General features: G+C 42.7%; 1 protein-coding gene across 2 annotated transcripts in view; it reads right to left on the reverse strand.

Annotated features, from left to right (window-relative positions):
* Window positions 1-947: 947 nt before the first annotated feature.
* PLPP4 (phospholipid phosphatase 4) overlaps window positions 948-20,458 on the reverse strand; it is a 197,281-nt gene continuing 177,770 nt past the window's right edge. For both annotated transcript variants that reach the window (XM_057531167.1, XM_057531165.1), the window contains one exon: window positions 948-1,007. Coding sequence is in view for 1 of the 2 variants with exons in the window: in XM_057531165.1 (XP_057387148.1) it covers window positions 967-1,007 (41 nt within the window). In the remaining variant the exon portion in view is untranslated. The remainder of the gene's footprint in view (window positions 1,008-20,458) is intronic.

Consider the following 20,458-nt stretch of genomic DNA (forward strand, 5'->3'; position numbering starts at 1 on the left):
AAGGTGCGAAAAGAGTAACTTAACATTGGAGGAACCTGATAAACTTTTCCTTGGCCAGGCGATCAAGGTCAACATCAAGGTGACGTCATGTTGATAGTCTGTACCCTTGATACGATGTAATGAAAATGGCATGTTACCTCTGTGGTCTTCATCCACTGATGCATCCACCTCCATGTAGAACTTCCAGAGTGCCCATCAAAGGGAGGGCATCGAGACATCCTTCCTGTTCAATGCCTCAGACTGGAAGTGACACCTGCTATTCCCTCTTAGGGCCCAAACTAGCCACATGGTCCCAACCTACCTACACAGGAAGTGGGGACTGCCAGGGAGCTCATGGAGACTCCGGAAATAGTACTGCTTCTGCATCTTTGGGTTTTGGAAGCAGAAGAAGTGGATCTTGTGTGTGACCATCTTATAAAACTGGCACATTCAAGCCAAATACAATAAGTTTAAATATTTATGGCTTCAGGTATCTCTGGGGAACAGCACTAAATCAGCCTGATAGATTTCTTTAATCCACCAAGCTGCAAAATGTTTGCCACTTCTTCACTTCCTATTCTCCTGGCACTGATGTATGTCTTACCACCAAGTAACAGTTGCCTGCAGGAGTATATTACCAATGGTGTAATTTGGAGCTTAAATTTTTATTCAAATGCTTACATACCTATGCTCTGGTATTTTTCAGAGAGATCCTGATAATTCTGAAACAGGATTTATTTTCTTTGAAATGAAAATCCACTTTTAAAATGGATTGAAGTTTGATCCTAAAATAATGTTTTGTCAATCAGCAAATAGCAAACATCACTCTCATATTTCTGTTTAAGCTGCATTTTCAAAATGTATGAGAGCCATAGATAGCTAAAATTTAGTGCTTTCAATACCTTTTAAAAAATGATTGATCTTCTTCCATCCCTCTCTTCCTTCATCCCTTTCTTCTAGAATAATTCACTCTAAAAGTCAGGAGGGTCAGGGGACCACACAATGTGCTCTGGGTGCACCTTCAGAGCCTAGGTGAAAGATCAAAAACACTATTAGAATTCAACATGTCAGTGGTTGGAAAGTCTAATCAATCACCAAGTTGCAGCAGTTAACCTGAAATAAAAGACTCAAGGTTTCCTTTAAGGTATTATTTCACTGAGGTCCAGGAAGCCACAGGAGGGATCCACAGCCACAAGGTTCCTGTTGTAATTGGTGGATGTGGGAATAGAGACTGGGGTCCGGTCTTCCAGGTTGATGCTCTCTTGACTCTGCCACTGCTACCCTAAGAAGACTCAAGGAGTGGGACAAAAGGACCATTTCCGAAACCCAGGGGGAGAGAGATTGTGCTGACTTAACTAACTCAAGTCATAGGCAAACAATGACTCAGGCACGAATTTCTCTTTATTTCTCTTGCTGTTAGACAAAAAACAAATCCAGACTTAGGTAAGGAAAGACTGTGTTTCAAACGATTATAGCAAAGAGAAGAGGGCTAGTGCTGTAGGAAAAGGGAAACTATTGCATTAGGGGACCCCTATTGATAAGAGTAGATCTACAAGCAATAGCTCTACAAGCATCTCAAAGGCCATCTAGTAAAGACTTTCCTTTTTTTTTTTTTAACATCTTTATTGGAGTATAATTGCTTTACAATGGTGTGTTAGTTTCTGCTTTATAACAAAGTGAATCAGTTATACATATACATATGTCCCCATATCTCTTCCTTTCTTGTATCTCCCTCCCTCCCACCCTCCCTATCCCACCCCTCTAGGTGGTCACATAGCACTGAGCTGATCTCCCTGTGCTATGCGGCTGCTTCCCAGTGGCACATATATACAATGGAATATTACTCCGCCATAAAAAGAAACGAAATTGAGTTATTTGTAGTGAGGTGGATGGAGTTAGAGTCTGTCATACAGAGTGAAGTAAGTCAGAAAGAGAAAAATAAATACAGTATGCTAACACATATATATGGAATCTAAGGGGAAAAAAAAAAAGGTCATGAAGAACCTAGTGGTAAGACGGGAATAAAGACACAGACCTACTAGAGAATGGACTTGAGGATATGGGGAGGGGGAAGGGTAAGCTGGGACAAAGTGAGAGAGTGGCATGGACATATATACACTACCGGACTTTCCTTTTATGGGGAGGAATAAGCAAGTCTAGAAAGAACCAGGTGTGGGGCAGTGGGATGAGCAGAGGTGAAGTCACTAGATCAGAGGATATTCTACCCTGAGGTCAGCCTATTCCTCAGGACGGGCCATTAAGGAGGGTGGTATGCTGGCTCAGGATGAGGGTGCGGCCGAATTCAGGGCCTTAGGGTACCAAGGGAATCTTAACCAAAATTTGGTTAATAAGCATTTTGTTCAGATTGATCACAGATAGTTCCGTTAACAATTATGAAGCAAAGAATAGAAATTTGGAGGGTCTCTGTCTAGTCTTGTTCTAGGTAAACAAGGCGGGCATCTGTGAGTATTATCTAAGCCCTATGGGGAGGCAAGGTTCCTGGCAGGAAGCCAGTTCTAGAACACAAAGGAGTGGGAATTTCTTAAGCATCTCTGTTTTCTGGGATTGCAGGATACCAGTAAAGTCAATATTGTCAGAGCAAAATGGGGCATTTACTGGTACCATTTCTAAAGATTAACCCTCACTTCCCTGTCCCACAGCCCTTTCTGTGAAAAGTCCTTTGTTTTAAGAAGAGGAATTTATTTTGCAAGATTCCTCATATTAAACCAAGTCTAAAAGTGGGTCAGGAGGCTGCAGTGTCCCTCCTGGTAACTGAGACAGGATATTGATTTCAAAATATTGAGACCCAACCAATCGCATCCACCACTTCTCTCAAGTGACTATTTTTAAATCTATTTTTTTCATGCTGCCCTTTTCTCTGACCTATGGATAAAAAGACTCTACTATGACAAAGCTAGAGGCAGAGTCTCCTAAATCTTGTGCCACTGAAGACCAATTACGTGGGACCTAGCAGTCCTTACCCAGGTATCAGCTAGTGCCTCCCTACCTCTCAGGGATTCTGTTTAGTTGATTTAAACCCTCGATTTCACAACTCACGTGAGCCCTGATACTTACCCTGTCCCAGCTTTTGCAAATTCTCAGAGCCTTCTCCCTCACAGACATTTGTCCTTTCCCAAGCAAAATCTGGACTCAAAGCTCTGTGCATTCAAGACTCCCGTGAAAGCCTCACAGGCATGATGCATTGTGCCGGCCTCACAATTTTAATGAAGATTGAGGGGTACAATATACATCACACAGTCTTCCCCCAACTTGCTGTTTCTCAGTCAGGGAAAACTGTTTGTCCCACACCCAGATTTCTGTTTATTTCTTACTTTTCACAGAAAAAAAGTGCCAGCTTATTCTTTCCAAATGACTCACGGTTATACCAGATTTATTGGGGTGAAGCACGGCCAACTGATTGCATACATTTCCAAATATACACTAAAGCTTTGTTCTTCAGTGTGGTCCAGACCACCAGCATCAGCATGACTTGGAATCTTGTAGAAGGGCAGATTCTCAGCTACAGCCCAGAACTACTGAATCAGAATCGGCATGTTAACAACATCCCCAGGTGATTATAGACACATTCAAATCTGAGAAGTGCTGGTCTAGAGTCTGAGGTAATTTGGATCAATTCCTGTTACCAAGGAGTCAGCTGGTGTAGTGAGTAGAACTGTGTCCCCCGCAAACTGATGTCCACCTGGAACCTCACAACGTGACCTTACTTGGAATAAGGGTATTTGCAGATGTCGTTAAGGATCTTGAGATGAGATCATCCGAGATTTAGGGTGGTCCCTAAATCCAGCAACTGGTGTCCTTATAGAAGAAGAGAAAGGGAGGTTTGAGATACAGAGGAGGAGGTCATGGGAGAAGGAAAGTGGAGATTGGAGTGACGCATCTGCAAGCCAAGGAAAGCCAGGGCTTGCTGACCGCCGCCGGAAGTTAGGAGAGAGCTGTGCAATGGAGTCTCCTTCCAGAAGGAACCAACCTTACCGACACCTTGATTTGGGGCTTCTCACCTCTGGAACTGAGACAATAAATTTCCGTTGTTGTTAAGCGTACCTGTTTGTGGTCTTTTGTTACAATAGCCACAGGAAACCAACACCTGGTGAGAAACCAGGGCTTTACTTATATGCCTCAGTCTGGGTTTTCTTTTCCACAGGGTCATCTCAGCCCCTTATTCTCCTCATCAGTTCTGAGCTGGTGCAAGCTTCCTGGTCTCCTGTAAGTGTGGTCTCACTGTGCTCACATACTCCCCTGCCCAACTTGACCACCAGCCTTTTCTCTCGTAGAGCCTCTTCCATTTTCTGACACTTTCACTTTGTTTCTCCTCTTGGTCCTTAGCTTGGGTTACATCTCTCCCTGCTGCTTCTGTGTTCTCTGTCACTGAGCTTTCGTTTCCCCTGCATTTCTGTGCGGGTCTGTTAGAATCTGCCCCAGCCTGCATCCTTTCTATGTTACCTATTCTGGGCTGTTGTTGTTTTACAGAACTTTATTCATTTCCTTTGTGGATTTAAGTGTTTATCCAGAAAATCTTGTCCATTAGGCTGGAAAATATTGGACTTGAGCCAATTCCCTTATTCACACCTCCCATGCTTTTGTTTTTGTTTTTCTTTTTGGCTACACAGTGTGGCATGAGGAACTTCCCTGTCCAGGGATCGAACCCATGCCCCCTGCAATGGAAGCACGGAGTCTTAACCCCTGGACCACCAGGGAAATCCTCACCTCCCGTTTGAGTCAGGGACAGGGAATCGTTTCTCTCTGGTACTTCTGCTTCTTTAAGCACCTCTAGACTGCACCACACACACACGCACATGCACACGCACACATACACACAGTAACTCCAAAGCCTTCTTTCTGAGATGAACAGTAGTCCATTCATCTTAATTCTTTATTTCTCTGCCATATGGGACATATTCAGAGTAAGCAAAGAGCAGTTTTTAGCTCATTTGTATTCTTTTGTTGGAAGATATTTTCTTGTTACCAAGACAATATTTTGCCTGGCCATATAAAAGTTCAGGCAGTGCAAATTCACTTCTAAGATTAAGCAATTGAATATGGATTTATCCTGGTATCTTGTAATGCTTTTTGCTTTGGAGTTTATTGAAGAGTTCACACTCAGTCATCTTGCTTCACTGAGAAGTTCCATATTTGATCTTGATGAATTGAACCTCTTATCAGCAAGAATTGTCCCTCTTTATATTTGCTAATACTCTTTTTCTTAAAGTCTGCTTAATCTGGTATTAACATAACCACACCAGATTTCCTAGGTTTAGTGTTTGCATAATATATTTTTCCAGCTTTTTAATAGTAATTGAAATGTGTTTACTGTTAACAGCATACAACTGAGTCTTTTATTTTTTAATCCATTTGACAATTTATGTTTTTTAACTGGAATATTTAGTCCATTTGCATTTAATGTAATTACTGGTATGGTTGGGTTTAAGTCTCCCATCTCATTACTGGTTTGTAAGGCAGAAATAGAGACAAAGATGTAGAGAACAAACGTATGGACACCAAGGGGGGAAAGGGAGGGTGGGATGAATTGGGAGATTGGGACTGACATATATACACTAATATGTAAAACAGATAACTAACGAGAACCTGCCATATAGCACAGGAAACTCCACTTCACTGTACAGTAGAAACTAACACAATATTGTAAAACAACTATACTCCAATTAAAAAAAATAAACTTGTTTTAATATGTATATAATTTATTTGTAGGTGGAATTTTTTAAAGTATTCACTTCTATTAAGCTTCAGTGTAAGCGTCACATTAATTATCAGGCCTTGAGAAACCGTAAAATCTTAGAGTCATAAATGATCCTTAAGATCATCTAGTGTTACTTCAGTTGGGAGAAGAGTCATACAGGGATATATCAAAATTTACAACTCAAATTTTACTGTATCAGAAATGACAAAATTGGATCCAATTTCTCTCTCTGGGTTGAGCTTACTTATTTTCTCTTGAAATAAGCAAAAAGAAGGAAATTCCATGACACCAGGAGACCTGGAGAACCACCAAAGGATTATTCTGCTGCTCATTTCTTCTTAATAAAACAATATAATCCAATTTCTAGAGATATCTGCACAGATTTCAGCCCTGTGATAGTGAGGCAAATATTTTCACATGTCCCAGCAGAACTGGACTCATTCATTTTTTTAGGGGACGGACAGAGGGTCAGAGTGCTACTGGACAGCATGACACAAACGACAACTCTATTACCTCATCCAAGACAGATAAAGGGCAGGTTCTGCTCCATCTTTCCTGGAAAACAGCTGGCACAGTTTTGCAAAGATTTCTCGTAGGAACTTTGCAAGCATCGTGTGAACCATTTGGTGCAATAATGAGAAATTTATACTTCAGAGAAAGGTGGGCACAGGGCCTGATGGGACTTCTGAAAAACTATACAACAGTCACAATTTACTGCTTCAATTTGTCTCTCATTAGCAAGGAAAACTCATCAATTTTATGTGTGTTAGGAGGGCTATAAAGTGGATTGACCATGGTCTCCTGCATTCACTTTCATTTTAAAAGAAATGTGAACTCCCAGCCTTGTTCATTGCTCTCTGATACTAAATGGTCACTTCCCTTTTTACTGTCTTTGGCTTTCAGGCTTGGGTGAAGTTGGAAGAGTACCCAGACTTACTCTTAAACCTTGACAGGTGAGTGCAACTGTGGACCCGCCACCTGATCCCATGTGGTAATTGCACAGACCTTCTGGTAACTTATGGAAACATTTCACTGATGGGCTCCCGGGCCCCAGGGCCTTGAATGTCTGAGCTGCTGGCAACGGGACCGGTCTGCAGATCCCATGCACATCACTCATGCAACAAGATCAGCCTGTTCTTTGCTTTCTGCTGGTGGACATTTGTCATTTCACTCTCGGCTACTGTTGGGTTTTGATGCCATTTCTTTCCCCCTTTTGCAAGTCCCAGATTTCCAATTTCCTAAGGATAAAAATCTGACCTAACGAATGCTAAATTGCCTAGAGTGTTTCTACCATGGAATCATAAACAAAGTTCTACTTCTTCAAGGACTTTCAAGAGCTGGAAGCTTCCAGATCATGTCGACTTGAGCCGCTTAAGGGTAGGGACAGGGTCTTGCTCAATTATGCATCCTTCACAACTTCCTTGCTTAAGGTTGAGGCTCACAACAAGTTTTCTGAATCAGATTTAGTACCATAATCCCAGCTGATAAAGGATATTGGGGCTCAAAAAATCAACAGACTTTTCAGCAGATCAGTGATGGGAAAGTGCATTCAGAGTCCTCCCTGCTAGGGACGACTTTCATTCCAAGATTCAGCTGAAGTTCCACAGCCTCTGAGAAGTGTCTACAGCTTCTCCCATGAAAGGAACTTTGCAGCTTCTCCTCGGAGGAATGTTTTCAGCTGTAAAACACAGCATTTGCTAAGCTGATGCTTACCAACTCTTCTTTGCCTTTTGCAATAGTCTTTTCTCCTTCCTGCTAATTCAGCAAGTTCTCATTAAAAGGGAACACTCTCTGCCCCCGTTTCAGATTTTTGACCTCTCACCACCTTCCTTTTCGTGCCACATGCTAAGGATTATGCGCCCAGGCCAAGGAATCCTGTCTCTTCTGGAACAGAGGGTGGGCTGCCTTCTTGCCCACCACAAGCCTCTAGTTCAGATTCGATACTCCGGAGTCGGCATCTCTTTTAAGCAATCTCTGTGTCTCTCATTCCCTGCGGGCTGGCTTATCACACCAGTCAGCTCAAGGCTCTCATCGACCTTCATGTTTGTTTTCCCACAACACAGTTCTTTGCTCTTAACTCTGTCCCAGCACAGCAAGCCGGCTGCTCTCGGGGGAGGCTTGATTCTCCCCTGCTCTGCTTCCTGTGAGGCCAGGGACTGTCTGGGCAGAAAGCTTCCTGTCTTAAAGCAGGAGTTTTCCACCTCAGCACAGGTGGCACGTTGAGTGGATCATCCTTTGCTGTGCGGAGGTGTCCCACGCATCTGCGCATCGTCGGATGTTTAGCTACATCCATGGTCTCTACACACTAGAGGCCAGGAGCACCCGCCCACCAGAAAGGTCTCCAGACATTGCCAACTGTCCCTGGGGGCAAATTTGCCCCCAGTTGAAAACCACTGCTTGAATGGAACGTGTCAGCTGCTCATTAAACGCAAATAAATACAGAAGACAGTGCTCTTGTGATTTCCTACCTGTGTGGGAAGGACTGGGAACCAACCACCAGCGTCATGTCAGAAGAATAAGGCTCTGTGTTCAGGAAATCCACACTCACGTGTAACCTCTTTGTGTGGAAACACCAGTGTATTTTCTTGAAAACCAACAAAAAATCTTTTGTTAGTGTCTTAGCACGCACAGAAGCATGCTGAAGAAGCGGGCCTGACTCTGTGGCATAATAATAATAAGCTTTTGCGTGTAAATGGTATTTTAGAGCTTAATACAGCCTTCCACATGTATTAGCTCATTTTGGCATGGATCTTTGAGGTACTCAAGGGAAAATTATGATGACGATGGTGATGATGATGACGATTACACTGCTTTGTTAAAACCATCCTCTGGAAGTTGAACTCAGCCAGTTTTAAAAACTTCTGGGACTTCCCTGGCGGTCCAGTGGTTGGGACTCCGAGCTTCCACTGCAGGGGGCACAGGTTTGATCCCTGGCTGGGGAACTAAGATCCCGCCAGCCGTGGGGTGTGGCCAAAAAAAAAAACCAAACCAGAAAAAAAAAAAAAACCGAAAACTTCTCCACTGGATTTATTTCCTTGCTAGACAAATTAAGAGCACATACATATTTTCTTCAATCATAAACTATGCAAAATAGAAATAACTTCATGAAATATTTGCAGACTCTATGAGGTTAGATCCTAATTGTTTCCCACTCTCTTTTTCCTATGCCAAATGGAAAAAATAATTTAATTACCTTTTGTTGGTGGAAAAAAATCCCCTTAGCAGAGTTATGAGCAGGAAGTGTGTTTTGCAATTCCAGAAGTTGCTTGGTAAGCATTTTGCATCCTTAAGGCCTCTTGATAATCAGTCTACAAAACAGCAAGTGTCCCAACAGCCTGGCACTTCCAGAGCTCTCTTATTATATTCCTAGGCTTCTTGATCTTACAAGCTCATCACTAATGTCCAGTTGTATTTTAATGTGTTCTCTTCCCCACTGCTTTCTACTCCCTTAATTAGACTAAGTGATGGGCTTGATTTGACGCTTCTCACCCAGGAGGGGATGTTGATCACAACCATGGTATTCTGAAATGGCCTTATCTTTGGCCCAGTGGGCCCATCTGCTACCCATAGCCTAGAGCATTGGTGAGATGATGGGTTAGGCCTCCCCAGAGAGCTGTGTGTCATCAAGTTCCCTCTGATTTTAGGAGGTGCGACTTTGTGGAAAATGGCTTGCTCTGTACTATGAGTTGGTTGAAGTCACAAGCAGAATCATAATGGTGCTCTAATGGACTCAAAGCTATGCTTGGAAAAAAAATTGTTTTAATTGGCTATGTAATTGTGATGGGTGTAGGCTAAGCATCTGTAATTTGGAACTTGGAAGATCAAATTGGGCTGGCTGGTACAGATACGAGGGCACTCAAGAGAAGATGCTAAATGTGTGTCGGGAGGTTATGTGAAGGATGTGAGAACCTGGAATTTGACACAAATTTGCCCATGATGGGGCCTATCTTCTTGACACTGTGGGCACTGAATGCTTCACCTATAACCAGAGGCAGTGGGACTGTAATGAAAATGTCCACCCTCAATTTATTCCCACATATTCTAGCTGCCCCAGAGGGTCCGGTCAACAACAAGTAGGGCAGAAGGACACATCCCGACCATCTGATGGAACTACAGACACCATGATAATCTAGCATGTACTCTGGGTGGCAGGTAAGGTGGAGTTCACTGTCAGAACCTGCTTTTGGAATCTGCAAAAACTTTCAGCCTTAGACATTCCAGAAATAATTTTTAAATTCCTTGGATGGCTGAGGAATCAGTCATCAATCTACTTCTTTCTTTTCAACAAACTGAATTCCCAGAAACCAGCTGTCCTAACATGGGGTTAATTTTCATTTCCTTTACTGTATTTTCAACCAAGTGGTGTGAGGAGACTTTGGAACAACCAACAATCCAGGAAGCTCCTCCAGATGGTCTTAAAGCTTCAATGACCCCCAGGCTCCAAGCCATTGCTGATATGCAGTGGACAGTCATATCACATGATGAACAGACAGGTATCTACTTGAAATTGACTGTCAGGGAAGCAACAGTGTTTAGGGTGAAAGGAAATCAATTTTGAGAGCTCACAAAAATGCCAAACTACAGAAAAAAAAAAAACCCCAGAAAACAAGAAAACTGTAAGTGAGCTGCTGCTTTTTTGCACTTTAGTCCAAGCTGGAGGAAGGAGGGGTCCTAGTACTTCTTGAAGAAATTACTTCTCATCAGAGCTTTCCATCAACCATGCTGCCTGCAGTCAGAAGTCCAGCTGCAGTGGAGGAGCACAAAGTCCGCCTGAAACACAGAGCATCTTACAACTTGGGAATGTGCCCTCGGAGCTATGGATGCCAGTAACAATCATCCTTCACATTTACAAAGCCTGGTTTGGTTTGCAGAGAGCATCCTGGAACACTCCATCATTTAAAATGTAATCTGGGGAGCTGGGTTTGATGGAATCGCTGGTAAATGAATGGACCTCCAAAGAGGGGGATTGTGTGCCTCTGCCTTTCTGAGGGAGAGATGCAGCCAGCTGAGGCGTCTGAAATGTGGATGGATTAGACTCATTAGCGGCTTCTGCTCCAAGGCGCAGCGTTAAGTGTGAGTTGCCTGTTATTTCCATCACTGTCTGCTGGAGGCCACTTAGCTTTTAGCTGCAAGAGGATTTTCACCAGGTGGGAGCTGGTGCTTCGCTGCAGGGCTTTCTGAGGTCACCAGGTAAAGCTGGGAGCAGCTGCATGGCAGGCTTCCTGCTCTAAGTCCCAAGCAATCCCACTGCCCTAAAAGTACAGCGTGCCCACAGGCGGATACTAAACACACTTGGAGCCAAATGCTGGCTGCCATGTGTGTATTTTTACACTGATTCAGTAGTGGATTCGGCGTGGGTCCTCACCACTGAGGGAGGTTGGCTTCCCATCCCCACCCCACCCAGCCTGCAGCGTGTGTAGTGGGGCGTGAGTTCTTCCTAAAGCAGGCGGGAAGCACAGAACGGCATATTAGACCTGGGTAGTAAGACGGGCCTGATGTCGCTGCCAGAGACTCAGTGGGTCCTTTCCTTCACCAGCAGAAATGCAGAGTCCCCGAAGCAAAGGACATTAATCCACCGGAAGCAGCCGCCCTGCAGGACATTAGCCTAGCTCCCTGAATCCTCTCCTGAAAAGATGTGTGGGAGACACAGAAAAGAAAGAGTAGGTATTATAAGGCTATCTTCTCTTCTTATGGCTAATATATATGTTTATCTGGTCTTATTTCTTCTGTTTTATCTTAGAACTAAAGGAAGCTCACCATGGAAAAGTTTAAAAAAATACAGAAAAGTCAAAAAGGAAGAAGAATCTGCTAGGCTGCTCCCTATAGAAAACACAGCTGGATTTCATTTCTGTCTTTTCTCTGTATATTTATATTTTATATAAACATTATATTTATATCCTGTCTTTTCTCTATGTGCATATGTTTATATATTTCAGAAATGCTCTCATAGGACACATGCTCATTTAACCTTGTTCTTTACAGTTTATAAATCTTGAGTATCTCTCCATGTCATTAACTTTAACGTAATGTACAAAGCTGGATGATATCTTAAGAGATTAATTTCTGTTTCTCCTCCCTACACTTCCCCATCCTTTCCTCCCTACCCTGGTCCCATCCCACCTTAAAGCAGAAAGAAAGCTCTGTGTTTCATCCCAGTAAGAGTCTACAGCCAGAGAGAAAGAAGTTGCCATCAAAAATCTCCTGTCTGGAATTTGTTTCTGAAAATCTCAGCCCACTGAAGGTGATAAGTGAGATGAGGCAGAGGGACACATCAGGTGAAAGGAGAGTCAGGGAGAGAACAACAGAGAGAAGAAGGGGTGGATATTAAGAGGCCTGTGGGACCTGTGGGAGCAGAGCCTGAGGAGGTGGCCAGAGCCGAGAGGGAATGGTCTTACGATGTGTTCAAAAAGACAGAATCTGGAGACAGGCTCCCAGCATCAGCAAAGAGACCTCATCCCTGGGTGGACCCAGGCCAGTCAGGAGCCTCTCACCTGAGGGGGCCGGTGTTCAGGGTAGAGGATGCTCAGTGGTCGCCGGTGTGAAAAGACAATTGTAATTACAGCCGTCACCCTCCCGTCACCTCGCCAGCCATGGCACTGAAGACGAGCCGGGAGCTTCACCATGACCAGGGGGCAGAGTGGGCGGAGTCTTCAAAACAACTGAGGGACTTGAATCCAAAATTTAGGTTGAGTTAGAGTCAATAAAGGAAACGAGAATTCCTGTAGAGCTGGACTTTGAAAGCAGAGTCAGGCTCATTCTATGTACTTAACCCACCCATCCCATAATGTTCAGCACAAAGCGTAATTTTAATTTTCCCACCATTTGATCTCCTTAGTCTTAACTTTTATTTTGTTATCTAATTAATTTCTTTATAAAATTTCTGGGACGAAGTGAGAGAGTAGCATGGACATATATACACTACCAAATGTAAAATAGCTAGCTAGTGGGAAGCAGCCGCATAGCACAGGGAGATCAGCTCGGTGCTTTGTGACCACCTAGAGGGGTGGGATAGGGAGGATGGGAGGGAGACGCAAGAGGGAGGGGATATGGGGATATATGTATACGTATAGCTGATTCAGTCTGTTATAAAGCAGAAACTAACACACCATCGTAAAGCAATTATACTCCAATAAAGATGTTAAAAAAAATTTCACTTATTTTTTTCTTTCTAATTTTTCGGTCTAATTTTATGTGTTCACTCTTAACATTTCGTATCTGTATCCAGCCTGTATATACGGCAAGTGGGAAGAGTCCGCACCGGGCGGCCACAGCGAGGCTGGTCTGTGACCTGAGCAAGCCAGCCAGGGCCTCATCCTCCCTCCCGCTGACCCTGCAGTGACCATCCCAGCCTCCGGCAGCAGGTCATGTTCTCTGCAGAGAGGAACGGAGAGGAGAGGCTGCCTGAATCACTGGCGAATCAGGCCAGTCCAGGCAAAGCCCAGATCAGAGTTCTCCCTCACAATTAACCCCAGGTCCTTCTTCCATTTCACCAGAAACCTCAGCCAGGAGATAGCGACTCCTCCCGCACCGGTAGCTTGGGACGACCGCAGGCTGCTGCACAGGCTGTAGAATGACTCTGATGGTGGCGCCTGGGTCAGCGAGGGCCCCAGCAGCTCCCTGGTGGCGGAAGCGTCCTGTAGCAGCTGCTATGTCGCTGAGTGGGACTCCCACGACATCATGCTGGTTGGGTCGAAGGAGCAAAAACAAAACAACAACAAACAAAGGTCCAGTCCAGTGGCGTTTTTCCACATTTCAAGCTATTTAGACCAGTGATGAGAATATATATGCTCCCCGGTACCCTTGGTATTTTCCCTGTCCGTCCACTGTACCTGGACTTGTGCTGGTCCCTAGCAGTGGATGTTTGGAAATCTCAGTCAGGGACAAGTTCTCCCCTGGGTGGGGGCGGGAGGGGTCACAGGAGCCAACTTTTATTGAGAACCATGTTATGGGAGTAGCAGTCAGACCACCGTGGAGGCTGAAGAAGCAAAGACTTCTCTTTGGGGAAGTTGAGAGAGAGATGGGGCGGTAATTGCAGCAGACACGGCTCAAGAGAGGATTTACTTGGAATAAGAGTTTCAAAGCATTTCTAGGCTGAGAGGAAGCAACACAGGCAGAGAGAAATGTTGAAGCTACAAGGTCAGGGGAGGTCTGAGCAGCGAGGTGCTGGCGAGAATGTGAGAAAACCGGATCAAGAAACCCATTTTGGGCTTCCCTGGTGGCGCAGTGGTTGAGAATCTGCCTGCTAATGCAGGGGACACGGGTTCGAGCCCTGGTCTGGGAAGATCCCACATGCCGCAGAGCGGCTGGGCCCGTGAGCCACAATTACTGAGCCTGCGCGTCTGGAGCCTGTGCTCCGCAACAAGAGAGGCCGTGACAGTGAGAGGCCCGCGCACCGTGATGAAGAGTGGCCCCCGCTTGCCACAACTAGAGAAAGCCCTAGCACAGAAACGAAGACCCAACATAGCAATCAATCAATCAATCAATTAATCAATAAAAAAATAAATCTTTAAAAAAAAAAAAAAAAAAAAAAAAAAAAAAGAAACCCATTTTTCGGAGTCACCCTTGAGTCTTTCTTATCTGGTGGCTGCTGGCTACTTGGGTCACTTTCTAATATCTGTCACTTGTTCAGAACATCATAATGAAGAGGGCAAAATAAAATTTAAACGTCAAGACAGAATAAAAACCTACCTCTCCTCTTGTTTTGGATTGTGGTTATATGGATATATATGATTGTCAATGCTCATTGAACTGAATACTTATAGTTGGTTCATTTTATTTTATGTATCCCAACGTAAAAATAAAAACAAACCTACCTCCCCTAGGAGCTATAGAAATATTAATTAGGAGTTCTATTGACAAACATGATTACATTAGTTTAGGGACAGTCAGAATTATAAGGTGTGAAAGCAAGAGTGATACAATGTTTTTATTTCCCAAGTATGATTCTAAAAATGCATATAGAAGCTGGAAAAATCACCATTAATTCTGCCCTTATTGGTGTAAATTACACAGGAATCTCTCAGTGCATGCATTGGGCTGAATCAATGTGTAATTTGCATTTTGTGATCAATAATACTGACAGCTAACATTATAATGCTAGCTAACATTATTTACCATTTCTATAAGCCAGGAGTTTCAGGAGTATTATCTCATTTCATCCTCATTATGAGCCTCTGAAGTAATGGCATTTTTGTAATGGCATTTTCCCAGTGAGGAACCTGCAGCTCAGAATGGCTATATTATTTGCTTGAGGAAATAACAGATCTAGGGTTCAAGCCCATCTCCGCCTGTGTCCAGAGCTCAAGATTTGAACCACTATGTGGCACTGAAATAAAAACTTCTGAAATTTTATTTTAAATGTAACTGAGGGAGGGAGGGAGACATGATATTCAAAGAAACCAAATGAGTAGTATTTTGGGTAAAATGAAAGACTTTGTAATGTGATGAATCAGATCATCTGTTGCATAAGTTAATATCTTTGCATCTGTCCATTTTCTCATGATGAGACATATGCTCATGTGGCCAGGGCTAAGGGGAGGAATGGCATCTGTCCTCGCCCCGGGGCCTTTCCTTAATGAGGCAGAGATATGAATACTCAAGAGAGTATTTATTCTTTCAATAAACTTTAGTAATAAATCTACGTACAACTTCTACTCACATCTCATTGGTTAGAACTGTGGCACATGGCAAGGGAAGTAGGGAAATATCACTTTTTGGAGCATATACTGTCACACCCAATTAAATCAGTTGTTCTTTAAGCAGAAGGATACTGAGAACCTAGCTAGAAGTCCACACCAGAGAGAAAGAGAAGGCAGGATTACGGGAAACCAGAGCACAGACTTGGGAGAAGGCACAGTGACAAGATGGCAGGCAGAGGGTCTGGGGTGTTAGGGCAGGAAGAACTCCTTGACCATCTGCCCTGGATGCCAGCGCTGAAATGGAAGCTCTTGGCTGGCTCTGCCTGTCCTGGCATCACTTAGCTCAAGATGTGGAGGCTGGGAAAGGAGTCCAAGAAGCCAAGTGTAGATAAGGAGGCTGTTCCAGGCTTAGACAGACAGCACGTGATGGGCCCACCAAAGTAGGTCTACATGAGTGTGGAGGGGAAAGCCTTCCTCCTCCAAAACAAATCCATGGCACCATTGGGAAGGAGGAAGATGCCAAGAGGCCAGAAACCACAAATATTCACACCATTGTACACCTGTTTTGCTGGTGCATCGGGGTTGGAGGGTGTGTGTTTGTGCTCTGACTGTTGCATGGGTGAGTCTATTGGGGGAGACAAGACCCTTCTTCTTAGGAGGTCAACAGGGTTGTAGCTCCTGCCCTGCAATGCTGCTCTCAGGTGGGTTGAATTGAATGGACTCAAACTGAATTTAATTGAGGACTACTGATTTCAAAAAGAGGCAAAGCAAATACACTGTAGCATCTATCAAAGTGTGGTCAGTGGACAATTGCATCAGAATCACCTGGAAGTCTTGTTTAAAAACATTCATTTATTTATTCATTCATTGAACAAACAGATATTGATTTCATGTATGTGACAGGCATAGTGTGAGGAGCTGAGAACAAAACAGTAAACAAGGCAGACATCATCCCTGACCTACTGGAATATTCAGTTTAGTGAGGAAAACAGTGAAAAGTAAAAGCTGTCATAATCAAAAAGTAAATAAAGCAATTGCACATTGTGATGTTGCTGTGAAAGAAGCAAATCCTGGTGGTGACCACAAGGGACAGAAATCTACAGGCTGTCTTCTATTTTCCAGGCGTCAAGTCCCTGAGACCCTGTTAAGCCCTGGGGAAGGGAATGATCTTAACACAAACCGAGATCACTTATCTCACCACCATGGATACCTTAGAGTCAATGTTAATTTGATTTAGAAAACTAAAGGGACTTTTTTTTTAACATGCTACATAAACTTCCCGTGTTTATCTCCTCTCACTAAATCCCACTAAACTCACTAAATTGCTGGCAGTAAACCACAAGTTCTGAGAGACTGGGAAAGAGGAAATAGCTTTTGAAAGATTTCAGTGTGTTTTTGGAAGACAGAACGCAGATGAAATAATGACAGCAGAGGGCAGGAAGTTACCACCTGTGTGTGTATGTTTCAGGGAAACCGTACAGAGAGGGAAGGATGCTCATGATAAGAGAGTCAGATCGTCCTACAGAACCTCAAGAAGCTCAAGCTTGGCACCACAGACTATGGGAAACAGAGGGAGGATGTGGATCCAAAAGAGGGTGGTTGGTTGTCTTTGCACAGTGCAGTTGTCCCCACACCTCCCACCACAAACTCCTCTCTGTCATCCCACACAGCCACAAACTAGCTCCACCTGTCTTCCTTCTATAGAAAATGGACTGCTTAGTATTTGGAGAAATGTATCCAGAAATCTCCAAGCTCAGGCACATCAGGAGGGAAGGAAGGAAGCATGGGGATACAAATAGGATGGAGTAAGTTAAGTCAAGGTCTGCATTCTGAACATTGGAATTCCCAGCCTGCCTGCCAAATTCTGCTCCCCTGACCCTAAATCAAAACATATACTTTCCTAAGCTGGAGATTGGCATATTAATTTAAGAAAACACTTACTGGTCCCAGAGAAAACACTTTAACATACCACCATTCTGAGTTCCCCCAGGGATAGCGGACTGATCACCCACATTGGAACCTACAAATTAATCAGCCCTCTGCCCCCAATCTAAGGCAAACAGAGATCTAAGTGAGTATTTTTAGAGCTTATCCCTTAAGAAAAGGTGGGAAAATAGCAATTTGAGAAAAATGAAAGATGAAAGAAAACAATCTGAGAAAAATAAAGGTGGAAGGAAACAGAGATGAAGCAGAAACAAGAGAAAAAAAATTTAGTTGAAGTATACTTGATTTAGGAAAGTTGTTTGTTTTTTTTTAATAGTTATTACTTTACTGTCCTCAGGGAGATGAAGAAGCTATCCTACCGATAAAACAAGAATAAATTGCTTTTAGAAAATAACAAATAGAAAATGAGATAAAACTCTTAAAAATACAAATACATTAACCTAAATTTTTTAAAAATATGAGAAGGGTTTGAAGATAGTTTTAAAGAATAACCCAGAAGTCACCTAGGAAAATAAAACCAAAATATGAATGAAGAGAGGGGAAATGCAACGAGAGGATATATCTGTGAGGGTCTATGCAATTGGAGTTCTATTAAGAGTGATCTCAGAGAAAACAGACAGGAAGAAATCATTATGGAAATAACACAAGAAAATTTCTCAGAACTAAATTTGGGTCTCCTGACTGCAAAGGTTTGTTGAGTGTCCAGGCCTATGGACAGCACAACACCCATAACAAGGCTCATCATGATGATATTTCTGAATACTAGAATAAAAAGAAAACCCTAAAAACATCCAGGGAGGAAAAATAACAGTCTGTATGCAAAGAAGCAGGAGTCAGAATGTTATCAGACTTTCCAGTTGCAATACTGGGTGCTAGACAATGGTGAGAAATTCTTTTAAAAGATGATGAGGGAAGATTATTTTCAGCCTATAATTCTACACTGACTCAAGGTTGAATGTAGAATAAAAACTTTTTTTGATGTGTAAGGATTCAAAGATTTACCTAAAGTGCACATTTCTTTAGAAAGCTGCTAGAGAATGTGCTTTCACAAAATGAGAGAGCAAACCAAAGAAAACATTGGAAGCAGAAATTCCAGTCGAGGGGAAGGTGAAGGGCAGTCTAGGAACAACTGGACAGAGTTCTAGAGAACAATCCATGGACGTTGGGACAAGAACATAGAGAGTTGTGGAAAAAGGTCCCCAGCAAAAACTGAGACTGACAGATTTTTCTTAGGGACTGAATGTTTTTGTCCCCTCCCCCAAATGTCATATGTTGAAGTCCTAGTCTCCAATGCGATGGCGTTAGGAGGTGGGGGTCTTCGGGAGCTGTTTGGGTCATGAGGATGGAGCCCTCATGAATGGGATTAGTGCCCTTATAAAAGGGACCCCAAAGGAGCTCTTTCACCCTCTCTCTGCCATGTGAGGACACCATGAGAAGTCGGCAGTCTGTAACTTGAAAGAAGACCTTCACCAGAACTGGATCATCCTGACACCTGTCTCAGACTTCCAGCCTCCAGAACTATGAGAAATAAATTTCTGTTGTTTACAAGCCACCAGTCTCTGATACTTTGTTATAGCAGCTCAAACTGACTAAGACAATTATCCAATGTGTATGCGTATTTTTTTTTAATATGACACACCTTTAGGTGAGTTTAGGAGTGAATTGGCAATAGAATAATAGAAAATTATGCAAATTATCAACTCCAAGGAAGACAGAACTCTATATAAGAGAGTAAACAGTCATCATGTCATTACTTGGTGCAGTAGTAAGCAATGCAGATGATCACAATTTAGGCATTTTAAATTTATGATATTTACCAGGAAGTGTGAAACAATTCTATTGGGACAACTGGAGGTGGTGAATTGCTAGTGATGGTAAAAGAGCTAATAGTCAATTACTACAGTAGAAAGTCAGTAAGTATTGCCTAACACGGATAACTGAGGAAATAGTACTGTAAATAAATTCCTGAATGTCATATCATCTAAATGCATTGCAGGCTTAACTCTTTGGTAAGTGTCATCACCTGAAGAAGACAGCTGATGTTAAATTTGTATTCAATATCTTGAAGCAGTAATTGCAAAATGTCAAATTGTGCTTTATTACCATCCCAACTTTCAAGAGCCAGAGAATATTGACTACCACTACTTTCCTGAGTTGAAGTGGTGAAATCTAATTTTGCTAGTATTATGGAACAATTTACCAAGTGCGTGGTAACTATGAAATGGAGATTTTATATTGTCTCCCAAACCAATTTTGCTTTGCCCTATTTGTGTTTCTGGGTGTAATTTAAAAGGTTTTAAGTACTGAATCACCCTGTACTATTTTCAGTTCCTATAATATTAAGAAACAGGAGTATATACTTGACTCCCATTTGTTAATTTTTTTTATTGTGAGAAAGTCACACAATCAGAATGAGGATAGACTGAACATTAAGATTCAGTAGACTCATTTTCAAGAGGAAGGTTGTAATAGAAAGAGGAAAGAGAATAAAATTCCCCCTGAGATAGCAAATGATCCAGTGCTAACTCTTTCCTCTGGCTGGTTTACTTTTGCAGTCATCATTCTAGATGCTTTGGCCTAAAGGATCTTGTATGTAATTTAAACACATCCTCTGTTCTTGGAGCTGAGATAACTAATTTTGTATTTTCCATTTTGCAAGCAAAGTAGAAGAAGCTCTGGATGGAAATGAGGTGAATGTTTAGGCAAATATATAATTGCTCAGTTAGAAACACCTTCATCCAGAAAGATAAATCAACGTAACTCATTTTGGTGGCATCTTCTTGAGCCAAATACATTTCAAAGTAGGGACAGGATAGGATGCAAGCTCTGAAATTGAAATGCAGAGATGTATTTGTATCAAAATCATTTTCTCTCCAGCCCTCTAAAATAGGAAGCTGCTGCCCAGAACAGACCAGAGAGCCCTTTGCCACAGAGCTGATGCAAATAGAAAAATTCAACACTTCACCTTGGTATTCTGCTGCCAACTCTGACAAGAGGAGGAAAATCCACATTATATCCTAGACCTACCTGTACGAGGACTGCTCCAGGTTATCATTTCCTTGTTACATTTTTGGAGATTTAATTATCATTTTAACTTTTTTCTCCCACTGGGGAAAGGACTTTGTTAATTAAATGTTCTAATGAACTAAATGAAAAGTTTTACTGAAACTAAAATAAAACT

The sequence above is a fragment of the Balaenoptera acutorostrata genome, chromosome 16 (genome assembly GCF_949987535.1).
Source record: "Balaenoptera acutorostrata chromosome 16, mBalAcu1.1, whole genome shotgun sequence".
NCBI classification, from domain to species: Eukaryota; Metazoa; Chordata; class Mammalia; order Artiodactyla; family Balaenopteridae; genus Balaenoptera; species Balaenoptera acutorostrata.